Raw genomic sequence first — 13,038 nt, forward strand, 5'->3', positions numbered from 1 at the left:
AAGTGGACCAATTATTTGAATTAATAGCACCTGAAAGCTTTCTATGTTCATGCATTTAACAGAAGTGAATTATGTTCTATTTGTGAATGTGAATATTTACCTGCCAGAAGTATTCCCACGTCCATTGCAGAACCACTTCTTGCTGGTGTTACAATAAACAACGCAAGCCGGGTCGTGGATGCCACAATAGCTAAGGAAAACATGGAGGGACCATTGCTGTAAATCAATTTTACTTCAAGGAGAGGAAATCAAAGACACTCACCAATACAAACTGACTAAGAATCAAAGACTACTATACCACTGAAAGCTGGAAGCTGGCAGAGGCATTACTAACCTTCTGAACTTTATGCTATCACAACACGGCCTTTCTGGCAATATAGCCTCTTGTGATCAATGTCAAACATCATCACACTGAACGTAAGCGCTGCAACTTATAAAGTATGTTCAGACATTCAAAATGCATTGTTAGAGAATGCCACTTATTCAGCTAAACACTGAAGAGTATGGCATAATACCAAACCTATTTAATCTTCTGAGCTTCAGAAAATAACAGAGTGGGAAGGGACCTTGGAGGTCTTCTAGTCCAACCTCTTGCTCAAGCAGGAAACCATTTCAGACAAATGGTTGTCCAATCTCTTCTTAAAAACCACCAGTGTTAGAGCACTCACAACCTCTGGAGGCAGGAAGCATAAGTGCAATATTCTTAGAGAGCCAGAAGCAACGTGTTAGAAAATGATCTGATGCACTGAGGCACCTTAAAGGGTCAGATATAAACTACATAAAACATGGTATAACAACAGCAATCCCGCCTGATAAAGGACTGGGCCTCACACAAGATCATTTATTTTAATATAACCTAACAGGAGCCTATTGTAAAGCCTTTAATGGACGGATAAAAATCATATTCTCAATCCCAGAAGATTCTATGTGAGGGCATAAATACACCCCAGAAGCTTAAGGAGAGAGTCACTAGATACTACTTCCAGGTTACAATGGCAAAATGGTGTGGGAAATGAAAAAGGAAATCATTCACTAGCCACAGGGACAAAGCTTTCCCAGTGCATTAAATTGATGCCCTGCTCTCATAACACCAGGCTCTACTACCTCACCTGCAGGCATGTACAGGAAGGTCCTTGGTGTAGTAAGTGTCTTCCTCATCTTCTTCAAAATTGAGCTCTGCAAGAAGTTGGCTGGTTTTAGGCACATTATCATCCACTGCCCCATTTTGGAGGATGCCATCTGGTCCATTTACCTGGAGTTAAAAAAAAATAATCACATATGCAACTGTGATTTATTAAAAGAAAAGCAAGTCATACAATTTAAGGCTTTTTTAAAAAAAGTATACATCATACATCAATGCCAATTTACAAGCACACATACAGAATCTTTAATTCATTATGTTCAATAAACACTACGATGGCCTTTTAAGAAATAAAGCTCTATTTTTTTAAACAGTAGAAAAAACAGTTTTCTGTACAGTAGTAATGCTTGCTTCTGATTACTGCCTTTGTTGCATTTCCTCTTCTGTCAGCAGTTTCAAATCAGACCTTTTCCTAAAGTATCCACAAGACACTTTAAGAGCTATGTCACCTAAAAAAAACAAACCAGTGTCTCTTCAAACATCTATCCTCCTCTATTCACAGGAATAGAGTATACCAGATTCTTCCCTAATTCTGTTGCTTTGATCTACCCCAGTCACAAGGCTACCCAGAAAGCCCCAATTCACAAGTTTCCTAAGCAATGATATAGCATCACTGGAAATTTTGAAATCAACCCATAAGATTTTGTAGACCGGAACACTTTTGCCTGCTAAACAAGCATGGGAACATCTGCAATTCTTTAAACAATATGTTTTTTTATTAAAATTTTTATAAAAGTTACAATATAAACCCAGCCCACCCCACCCTCCACCTCCCTCGCTTTCCAGAGTTGAATACAGGGTTACAAATAAAATAAACATAATCTAACTAACATTAACCAACTATGTAAGTAACCAAGTTCTTAATGCACTTTAACTCCCTTTAAACTAAAAATACAAACCAAGTTAGAATATACATACCAATAACATAAACAAATAACATCCTTATTATTAAACTAATCAAAAATTTCACTATAATAAACTACTAATAAAAATAACAATATGAAATCTATTCGTAAGCTAAATGAAACTTTTTAGTCCCATATTTATTCTGAATATAATCTATCCATCTTCTCCAAACCGAAATGTATCTTACTTGTGAATGATCCTTCAAGTAAGCAGAAATCTTAGCCATTTCTGCTAAATTTGACACTTTAAGCGTCCATTCTTCAATAGTAGGCAAACTATCCTTCTTCCAATATAGCCCTATCAATAACCTTGCAGCTGTTATCAAGTTCAACATCAAATTAGTTTCTTTAGTATCACAATCTATAATAATACCCAATAAGAACAATTGTGGAGAAAATTTTATCTTTCTCTTAAAAATCTTTTGAACATTCCACCAAATTTTGATCCTACAAGTCCACCATATATGATAATAGGTAGCATCCAAGCTACCACATCTCCAACATTTGGGCTGTAAATTAGGATACATGCAAGACAATTTTTTAGGATCCAAATGCCATCTATAAAACATTTTATAGAAATTTTCTCTTAAATTCTGAGCCTGGGTAAATTTTACATTTCTAACTCAAATTACCTCCCATGTATCCAATAAGATTGGTTCTTGAATATTTTGAGCCCACTTCACCATACAATCTTTAACTAATTCCATTTCAGAGTCCAATTCTACTAAAGCATTGTATACTCTCTATGTGCTCTATTTTGGTCTTTAATTTGTTTTATCTGGTTAGTCAGCATAAACAGAACTGAAGCAATGGCTACAGGGTTCACAATAGTGACTTACTCTTCCCAAATTCTTTAACCCCCCCCCCCATTCCCACCCCAGTACATGAAGGTTAACCCTTGGGGAAAAGCCCCAATTTAGGAACGCTGAAGTTCCTCATTTTACAAATTTTCCCTGTGCGTAATAATGATTTCCTTCAATAGCTCTCAAATTAAGTGGCTGCTACCAATGTTTCACCTTATTCTTAAATGAAAGGTTTGATTTCTGCTTTCAGCTCTTATAAGTCATTCTGATTCAATGAGTGGGTGGTCTTGGAAGTCAAATAAACAGTAGCTATCACTAAAAGGAGGAATCTCAGTATTATATATTTAAAAAAACCTTGTTATACCTTCAACAAGAGATTGGGTCAGATCTTTTAAAGGATTATAGCCTTAGAGAATACAATATTTCAACAAGCTAATAAAGGAATAATCATCAAAACAATCAACCACTAGGATTATAGGAGGGGGAAGAGAATGTGAAGCCAATACATGCCATCCTTGATGCCAAAAGCCCTCCCTATATATTTATCTACCATTAAGAAATTAAACAAGTGTTAGTATCATCTTTATAGGCTACCATATGCCTAGGTATCACATAGGCTATATAAGCATTATTAATTTTAAAAACTGATGGTCACCAATTTTGTTTGGAAATGCCAATTAGATGAAGTCACACTAAGGTGGGCAAGATCAAATCTACATATATTCCTTAATGGTCTTGCAAACCATTTAAATGTGTTCTTCAAAAAAAGCCAAAAAACTCAGCACCGCACAGTACCATTTTAAGAACCAATGCTGCAGCAGTAGTACCAAATTACATGAACTTTATCATTTTATTTTATTACATATACAACTCCAATCCACCCCCCATTAAACTTTCTAATACCTTCCCCAAGAAACATTGTGATTACTGAAATTTTTTAAACCAACATGGACTACCATTCTGGACAAGCTGGCGTGTGCATAAAACACTGTAGCAAGGAAAATTGTACAATGTTTTCACAAAGCTCTCTCAGTTCAGGAAAAAATGTTTTAAAAATCAGCAATAATAAATGGCTGTCAAATACAAATACATTATTATGTAGATCTGGCAGTTTCCAAATTTAACCAATATTTTTCAGACTACTTCAACTAAGTTAGGAGAAAAGCATGTCATTATGAATAAAACTACAATAAGTTAGAGAACAGTAATTCCTGAAAAGTTAATGCTGCAAGTTAACACATACTTAGGAAAGAATCAACCTATTTTCTAAACAAATATGCACCTTAAACACCACAGCATATGAAGTTTTCAAGAAGCAAGACTGTTTATAGAGCAACCCATCATTGCTCCTTGGGCAGGCAAATTTAAGAGACAACACTATAAAACTCAGGGAGTCCTAAGATATAAATACAGTACACATAATCAGATACATGGAGACAAAGGAGAGATTCAGAATGACATCTCTGTTTCTAGTAATTGCAATAGCTACAAGTCTGCAGGCACAAAACACAATTAAAATATTGTGAAATATACCTTTTAATAGGTGATATTTCACTGCTTTACTAGGTAACTCATAAGTTCAAAATTATGTCTCAAACCCGTCCAATCTTTAGTCAGAAGACACAGCAATCTGACAAATCCATTTTGAGGAATACAAATGTAAGCATATGTAACTACAATTTACATAAGTAAGCCATAATTACATGCATGGGCAAGAAGGGACCTGCTCAAACATGGGGCTCACTCTTTTCCTTCCATACAAATAATAAACTAAAATCTAGTTTTTTGGTGAGCAGGTTCCCAATGTGCTGCTGTATATAGCTGATGAACACTTTTTGGTGATCATAGACTGCAATTAACATTTTTTGGATAGTATATTAACAAACATGGTGGACAGGACGTTCCGGAATTTTTTCTTTCATTTTTTGGATGTATAATTAAGCCTATTTTAAGGTTCATATTATAGATTGTCTGAATTTCTCATCAAAATAGTAGAATAGATTGGGCTCTTCAGGACACAAAAAATGGGATTTGGAATCACAGATTGCCTATTTCCTTCACAGTGATGAACAGGCGGCTATAAACACTTCCTGCTTCCCCCCATCTGTTTAAAAAAGCCATAATTATCTTTAAAAGAGTTTTTTAAATCTTATGTAAACCTAAAAGAAAAAATGTGCGAACTTGAAAACCAAGTTATTTTTCCTTCTCTGTTATGTTAGGTAAGGAGAGTGGAGAGCAATGTTATTAGAGTTCAAAGGATATCTTCTTGTTCATACACATATTGCAGTTTTGTATTATATGTAATTGAGGGTAATTTCAGTTTAAAATAAGACATACACAGAAAAATATCTTTTGTAAAAAATATTGCCCCATCTGATTTTTAAAGGATTACATCTCTCAGATGCCTTTAGTACACAGCCAATTGATCAAAATCATCCCTTAAAGCTTCAGCATGTGAAGTGACGTACATCAACCTACCAATAACCATAAATATTAACCTTTTAGTATAAGAAAGCCGCAGAAGTAGTTACTCTATTTTCCAGTTGTGAACAATTCTGGAGAATACCAAAAGAGAATAGACATAATACGGTGAATAGAAATTTTTGTGCTCAAGTATTTTACTTGTTGGGTTTTCCATTCACATTTTTTCTGAGCCAGCAAATATAACAATATGTTTAATTCTTTCCATGTTAAGGCAGAGGAGATGTGGAAGCAATGTTTCTTACACAGATGTAGTACAGAAAATAGCAGAAGTTTTAAGTGTCTGAATCTTGCAGACAGAAACAGCTGTTACTGGATAAATCAAACACCAGTATGTTTTATCACCCTAAAGTAACCAGGTTCTAAATTTTTTTTAATGATTTCAGATTATTCATGGCCCAACCATTCCTAGCTTACTCTGGGATACTCATATTGAAAAATGCAGGAAAAGACTGAAGGCTTTCAAAAGCAGAAATAACCCAATTCTCATTCTTCACAGAAATCTTTTTTCCAAAAGGATCTTTTGAGAAAATCTCTTTCCCAGAATGAATGACTGAAAAATTACTTAAACGAGGACAAAAAGTTCCATCAAATTCCACATTTCAAATGTTCTGATAGCCCAGGCAGGGGGATCTCATTATTTCCATATTCAGCTATTCTGTATGTAGGTGGAGATATTAAGATTGGGATGAAGAATGACATGTATTGATTAACTGATACTGTTTTTGATTATTATTACATTCTCTACAGTTATCTATTACTATATTAACTATTGACAATTGAATATACAGGTGAAACTCAAAAAATTAGAATATCATGCAAAGGTTCATTTATTTCAGTGATGCAACTTAAAAGGGGAAACTAATATATGAGATAGACTCATTACATGCAAAGCAAGATAGTTCAAGCCATGATTTGTCATAATTGTGATGAAAACTCATGAAAACCCCAAATCCACAATCTCAGAAAATTAGAATATTACATGCAATCAATAAAACAAGGAGTGTACATAGAACAATATCGGACCTCTGAAAAGTATAAGCATGCATATGTACTCAGTACTTGGTTTGGGCCCCTTTTGCAGCAATTACTGCCTCAATGCGGCGTGGCACGGAAGCTATCAGCCTGTGGCACTGCTGAGGTGTTATGGAAGACCAGGATGCTTCAATAGCGGCCTTCAGCTCTTCTGCATTGTTCGGTGTCATGTCTCCCATCTTTCTCTTGGCAATGCCCCATAGGTTCTCTATGGGGTTCAGGTCAGGCGGGTTTGCTGGCCAATCAAGCACAGTAATCCCACGGTCATTGAACCAGGTTTTGGTGCTTTTGGCAGTGTGGGCAGGTGCCAAGTCCTGCTGGAAAATGAAGTCAGCATCCCCATAAAGCTCATCTACGGAAGAAAGCATGAAGTGCTCCAAAATCTCCTGGTAGACGGCTGCGTTGACCCTGGACTTAATGAAGCACAGTGGACCAACACCAGCAGATGACATGGCTCCCCAAATCAATACAGACTGTGGAAACTTCACACTGGACTTCAAGCATCTTGCAGTGTGTGCCTCTCCATTCTTCCTCCAGACTCTGGGTCCTTGGTTTCCAAATGAGATGCAAAAGTTGCTCTCATCAGAAAAGAGGACTTTGGACCACTGAGCAACAGAGGAGGTCTGTTTTTCTTTAGCCCAGGTAAGACGCTTCTGACGTTGTTTGTTGTTCAGGAGCAGCTTGACAAGAGGAATACGACATTTGAAGCCCATGTCCAGGATCCGTCTGTGTGTGGTGGCTCTTGATGCACTGACTCCAGCCTCAGTCCACTCCTTGTGAAAGTCCCCAACACTTTTGAATGGCCTTTTCCTGACAATCCTCTCCAGGCTGCGGTCATCCCTGCTGCTTGTGCACCTTTTTCTTCCACACTTTTCCCTTCCACACAACTTTCTATTAACGTGCTTTGATACAGCACTTTGGGAACATCCAACTTCTTTTGCAATTACCTTTTGAGGCTTTCCCTCCTTATGGAGGGTGTCAATGATGGTTTTCTGCACAACTGTCAGGTCAACAGTCTTCCCCATGATTGTGATTCCTACTGAACCAGACTGAGAGACCATTTAAAGGCTCAGGAACCCTTTGCAGGTGTTATGGCTTAATTAGCTGATTAGAGTGGGACACTTTGAGCCTAGAATATTGCACCTTTTCACAATATTCTAATTTACTGAGATTGTGGATTTGGGGTTTTCATGAGCTGTAAGCCATAATCATCACAATTATGACAAATCACGGCTTGAACTATCTTGCTTTGCATGTAATGAGTCTATCTCATATATTAGTTTCCCTTTTTAAGTTGCATTACTGAAATAAATAAACTTTTGCACGATATTCTAATTTTTTGAGTTTCACCTGTACGTACCTGGACAAGCGCGTTTGCTAAAGAATAAAAGTGTTATTGGGGGATAACCCCAATGTTGATCCCAACCCTGTCCTAATCCCAACCCCAAGCCTGATCCCAACTCCACCCTAAACCCTAATCCGATCCTATTTTATCTCTAACCCTATAAAATTCAATAAAATCCTTTAAAAAAAAGATTGATGTATGTAGTGTGTGTACACACACACACACACACACACATATATATATAAAAATAAAATGCTTGTTAACTATTTAGATTACCTTGCTAGGCCCCAAACATGGGACAAATCTTTATTTCCTGTTTCAGCCTAACTGAAGGCCATCGACAGGCAGTAGTGACAGTGACAGCTCATATTTGTGTAATTTTTTTTTTAGATTGCTAACAAAGAATTAAAGGGAGACTGATATGCATTTCAAACTTATTTGTTTTCATCAGTCAGCCATACCCTTCTGAGATTCGAACCTGGGCTAAGTGCACATTAGGCAGTTGTTTTTACCTCCAGGCCACAAGCTCTATCTCACTTTGGTGCCTAGCAAGGTAATCTAAATAGTTAACAAGCATTTAACACATATCTCCCTTGCTTCTCAGCTAACAAAGTGAGATACAGCTTGTGGCCTAGAGGTAAAAACAACTGCCTAATGTGCACTTAGCCCAGGTTCGAATCTCAGAAGGGTATGGCTGACTAATGAAAACAAATAAGTTTGAAATGCATATCAGTCTCCCTTTAATTATTTGTTAGCAATCTAAATATATATACATATATATATATATATATATATATATATATATATATATATATATATATATATATATATATATATATAATACCTTCATCCAATTCACAAACATTCTTGTTTTGGTGAGAGGCAACACAGAAACTAAGCAGCGTCAGGCTTGGCTAGCATCTCTCGGGCCTCTAGGGCAAGTCTCGGAAATAAAACAAACATCCTGGAAGAAAGCAATGACAAGCCACTTCTGCATGACTGCCAAGAAAACTTTAATGAAGACTTAAAGGTGGTTTTCCTTTTCACAGGAAACAGTACAACACCACATCTTGGGTTGCTAACATTTTAAAGCTACATCTATCCTTAGTGTCTTTCCCCAATTGCCAACCTGAAGACCCTTTTTATTAATAGAGCAACAGTGTTTCCACAAACCGCATATAACTCCTTTAGGTTTATGGGTTAAATTTAAATAATGAAACAGAGACAAAGAAAATTAATCAAGGGTAAGGAAAAGTAATGTGCTCCACTCTTCCTGACTCTGAAGTCTCCAACATATTTGAAAGAAAACCCTTTTTTGGGGAATTAAGCAGCAACCATATTATGTTTTGAATGTCATTCCTACTTCATTCCTATTTGGGAATAAAATATGGTGAAGAAAATAATGCAATGTCCATTACAGCAATGAAACTACAGAAAATTCTTAGAAAAGCACCACAAACGTATGGCATATTCTGAAAACTCACATATGTACTAAATGGAATTCTATCCTTCGAGACATTCACAAAATTTTTCAAATGACTTCTTCAGAACAAGATGATTAAACCACCTAGAGACTCACATTGGTGGAAATCTGATCGAAGATGCAAAACTGAGTAGTATTAGACAAAAGTGCAGATTAGTAATCATCTCTTTAACAGGGTGGCATTTCCTTGGAAAAGCTGTTAATTATACATGTATACACCTTCCCCCCCCCTTAGGCCTCACCCAATTACTCAGAAGTTAAAGTACCATCTTATGTTGTTCTAGCCACATTACTTGCTATGATAGAACACCTTATCCCTAACTGAGGGATAAATCTTTCCTTAATCTAGATTTAGGAAGAGCTTTTGTGCAGAAATTCTACTGCCCTTTCTCTAAAATTAGATTTTTCTCCTGCCTTTTTAAAAATTTGGTCAACCCCAGGCAATAAGCACACTCTATACTATTTCCCTCACAATGATAAAATACTGCTTTTATCACAATACATATACAATCTTTTTCCACTTTCCAAACACATACAGTTGTGTTTCTACTGCTTTAAGCAGTAAGAGTTTAAAGAGTAACACACACAGCTCACATTCTGCTCTTAAAGATGATTCACCAAGTCACCTCTACAAAAACTTTTAAAAGACCATGCAAGAAAGTCACAGAAACGGAGAATTTTCAAATCGCTTTCTTGGAAACCAGTACTAACCTCAATTTAATCTTCTGTCAAACAGGTGCACACAATTCTACTTCCAAGTGTACAAAGGTACAGATTAATCACAGCTTGAAGAGGAATGACTAACAACACACATCAGCCTCAAATCAAACTTAGCTGCCACTAAAGACTCATTGAAAAGCCATAATTCCAGAATCTAACCAAACTATTCCAGATAGCCCGAACACAGTCAATTTTCTCTCACCAAGCTTTGCCCCTTAATCAGGGTTTTTTTAATTATTATTATTTAGCAACTTCCGCAGCCTGAAAAAAGTTCGAAAGTCACTGGCACAGCAAACAGGTTCAAGGTACCATTGGGCCCTTTTCTTCTGATGAAGTCAAGTCACAGTAACACCAGCTGCCCACAATTAGTGCAGGTTCGCATCCCACCAGGCTCAAGGTTGACTCAGCCTTCCATCCTTCCCAGGTAGGTAAAATGAGGACCCAGATTGTTGGGGGCAATTAAGCTGACTTTGTAATAATGCCGCTTGGGAGGGGGGGGCGAAAGCCCTAATAAGCAGGCATATACATAGAATGAAGGCTACTGCTAAGCTTGTAAGCCGCCCTGAGTCTTCGGAGAAGGGCGGGATATAAATGGGATTAAAAAAAAATAGTTACCCAACCAAAACACGCAGACACTCACAACCAGTAAACATAAACATTACCGATGTTTGAAAGCAATTCACCACAATTTTATATTTGGGCTATTGTTATTTAATCCTATTTTAATCTTAATTTTATCTTAATTTTTGTACTGTTTTAACTGTTTTTTACTCACTGGAGAAGAGCCTAATGCTGGGAAAGATTGAGGGCAATAGAAGAAGGGGACGACAGAGAATGAGGTGGCTGGATGGAGTCACTGAAGCAGTAGGCGTGAGCTTAAATGGAGCCCAGAAGATGGCAGAGGACAGGAAAGCCTGGAGGAACATTGTCCATAGGGTCGCGATGGGTCGGACACGACTTCGCAACTAACAACAACAACTGTTTTTAACCTTGCCCTGTAAACCGCCCTGAGTCCTTCGGGAATAGGGCGGTATAGAAATCTAAATAATAATAATAATAATAATAATAATAATAATAATAATAATAATAATAATAATATTTAATCGTATCACGCACAGACGCTGTAATTCCGTCATGCATATTGAAGATAAACGAGTAGACGCTTCGTCCACGTCCCCATCATCTTGTCTCCTTCCTAGAAAAGGCCACTTTGAGCAACAAAACTTTTCTCTTCCATCAGGCTGACCTGGATTGATGATGGGTTTTTAAATATGTTTTAATTTTTAACTGTAGTTAATTTATTTTGGGGCTATTTAATTCGTTTTTTAATTTTTGTACTGTTGTTTTTTATTGTTGTAAGCCGCCCTGAGTCCTTTGGGAGATAGGGCGGCATAGAAGTCCCAAAAATAATAAATAAATAAATAAACAAACAAACAAACAAACAAACAAAGTATGTACACACCTACAAGGAATCTCTCTCGCGTGCAGACGCTTTCCGGTTACAGGCTTTCCTACGAGGCTCTGTATGGCTTCTTCGGGCAATTTTTAAACAATCCTAGAATCCAAGTTTATTAGAAGCACTCAGGCCTTTTCGACTCTCCCACTCGGGGACCTGCAAGCTGCCTTTTCATCCCGCGCCAAGTGCCACACATACAAGACGTGGACTTAAAAAGTTCGCCTCCCACTCATTTCCCCCCCACACACACACACACAAACAGACACCCTTAAGTCTTTGAACTTAAAAAAAAAAACACCCTCCCAGCCTGACGGTTCGCTCTTCTCTTCGCGGGCCTCACCTGGGCGTCCAGCTGCCCCGGCACGATGAGGGAAGGCGGGCCCCCCGCGCCTGGTCCGACGCCACCTCCCGGGAGTCCCGGGGTGCCCGGCCCGGCGACGCCTGCTCCGCTACCGGAGCCTCCCCCGGGCGGCGTTTGAGTCTGGCTGGGCAAGGTGAAGTCGGTGAACTCGAACTCGGAGCCTTGCGTGTCAGCGCCCAGCAGCTCGGCCTCCTCGGTGTCGAGGAAAGTCAGCGTCTGCGAGCTGGGCCCGTACGCTTCCACGCTCATGATGGCGGCGGCCGTTCCAGGTCTTTCCCGGCCTTCTTTCTCTGTTCCCCTCACGGAGGAGGAGAGGCGGCGGCGGCGGTGTTGGCAACCGCGAGCGGGCGGGTTTCCTTCTTTTTTTTTCTTTTCTTCAGGCCCGTCAGAACGAGCGCGAGGCTTCTTACTGCCTTGGTCGCGTTCTGCGCCTGCGCAGAACTTTAGGCCTCAACCGTCGACCGAGCCAGACGCTCTAACAAGGGAACAAGCCAATGAGGAGGCGGCTGACCGTACGCCCGAGAGCCGCGAGCCGAGATGAGGGAAGGGGGGAAAAAAAAAGAATAGCCCCTTAGCGCGCACGCGTCTTGCGCTCCGCGCCTGCGCCAACTCAACTGTCTTGAGAAGGCTGTCGAGCGCAGCAGGAGAAGGGAGGCTCGGAGAGGTGACGGCCGCGCAGGTAGAAGCAGCGGGACGAGGGGGAGGGAGAAAGGGAGGGACACGCTTTGTGGCTCCGCCCCGGGGCATTGACGCACAAGCCGACTCTCCAATCGAACTCCCACTTAGGAAGGAGGCGGTGCCTCAGGAGACCAATCAGAATAGAAGTCGAGAATCGAAGGGAAGCGGGTTGAAATCGATCCACGCGGAAAAGGGAGAAAAGCGGGAGAGTAAACACGCGGCCAGCTAATGAGGACGCGCGAACCCTGGAAGCGTGCGTATGAGGCGATATAGAGGGAGATCCTCCCGACACGCCAATAAACTCTGCACCACTTTATTTTGTCCCCGCTCCTCGTCTATCATAACGTATTTTTCACGGCGAAAAGCCAACGTGCCGAACGGTTTTGGAATCTCGCCAGATGGATTTACTACAACTTTACTACTACTACTGGCTTTGTCGCCACGTTAAACTTAGCAGAGAAGTTGACCGACAAATTGACGGGGGAAAAAAAAATAAAAGCCGTGACTTTCAACGCAACGGCCAGTGAAACGGAAGCCCGACAACGCGCATGCGCTAGATCACGCGGCGGCGGGAAGCTGAAATTTCATCAGATAGAAAAAAACTTCGTGGAAGCCACGCCCCTTCTCTGA

The 13,038-nt window shown here is 39.5% G+C and overlaps 1 protein-coding gene across 4 annotated transcripts in view; it reads right to left on the bottom strand.

Moving 5' to 3' along the window:
* The window catches only part of UPF1 (UPF1 RNA helicase and ATPase), a 41,785-nt gene extending 29,562 nt beyond the window's left edge, over positions 1-12,223 (bottom strand). For 2 of the 4 annotated variants that reach the window (XR_014492590.1, XM_083363186.1), the window contains exons 1-3: positions 11,710-12,223; positions 1,110-1,252; positions 101-190 (exon numbers count right to left, since the gene is read on the bottom strand). Coding sequence is in view for 3 of the 4 variants with exons in the window: in XM_083363186.1 (XP_083219312.1) it covers positions 101-190; positions 1,110-1,252; positions 11,710-11,979 (503 nt within the window). In the remaining variant the exon portion in view is untranslated. The remainder of the gene's footprint in view (positions 1-100; positions 191-1,109; positions 1,253-11,709) is intronic. The other 2 variants (XM_083363187.1, XM_083363188.1) reach the window with 2 other exon arrangements.
* Positions 12,224-13,038: the final 815 nt, after the last annotated feature.

The sequence above is a fragment of the Vipera ursinii genome (assembly GCF_947247035.1).
Source record: "Vipera ursinii genome assembly, chromosome: 1".
NCBI classification, from domain to species: Eukaryota; Metazoa; Chordata; class Lepidosauria; order Squamata; family Viperidae; genus Vipera; species Vipera ursinii.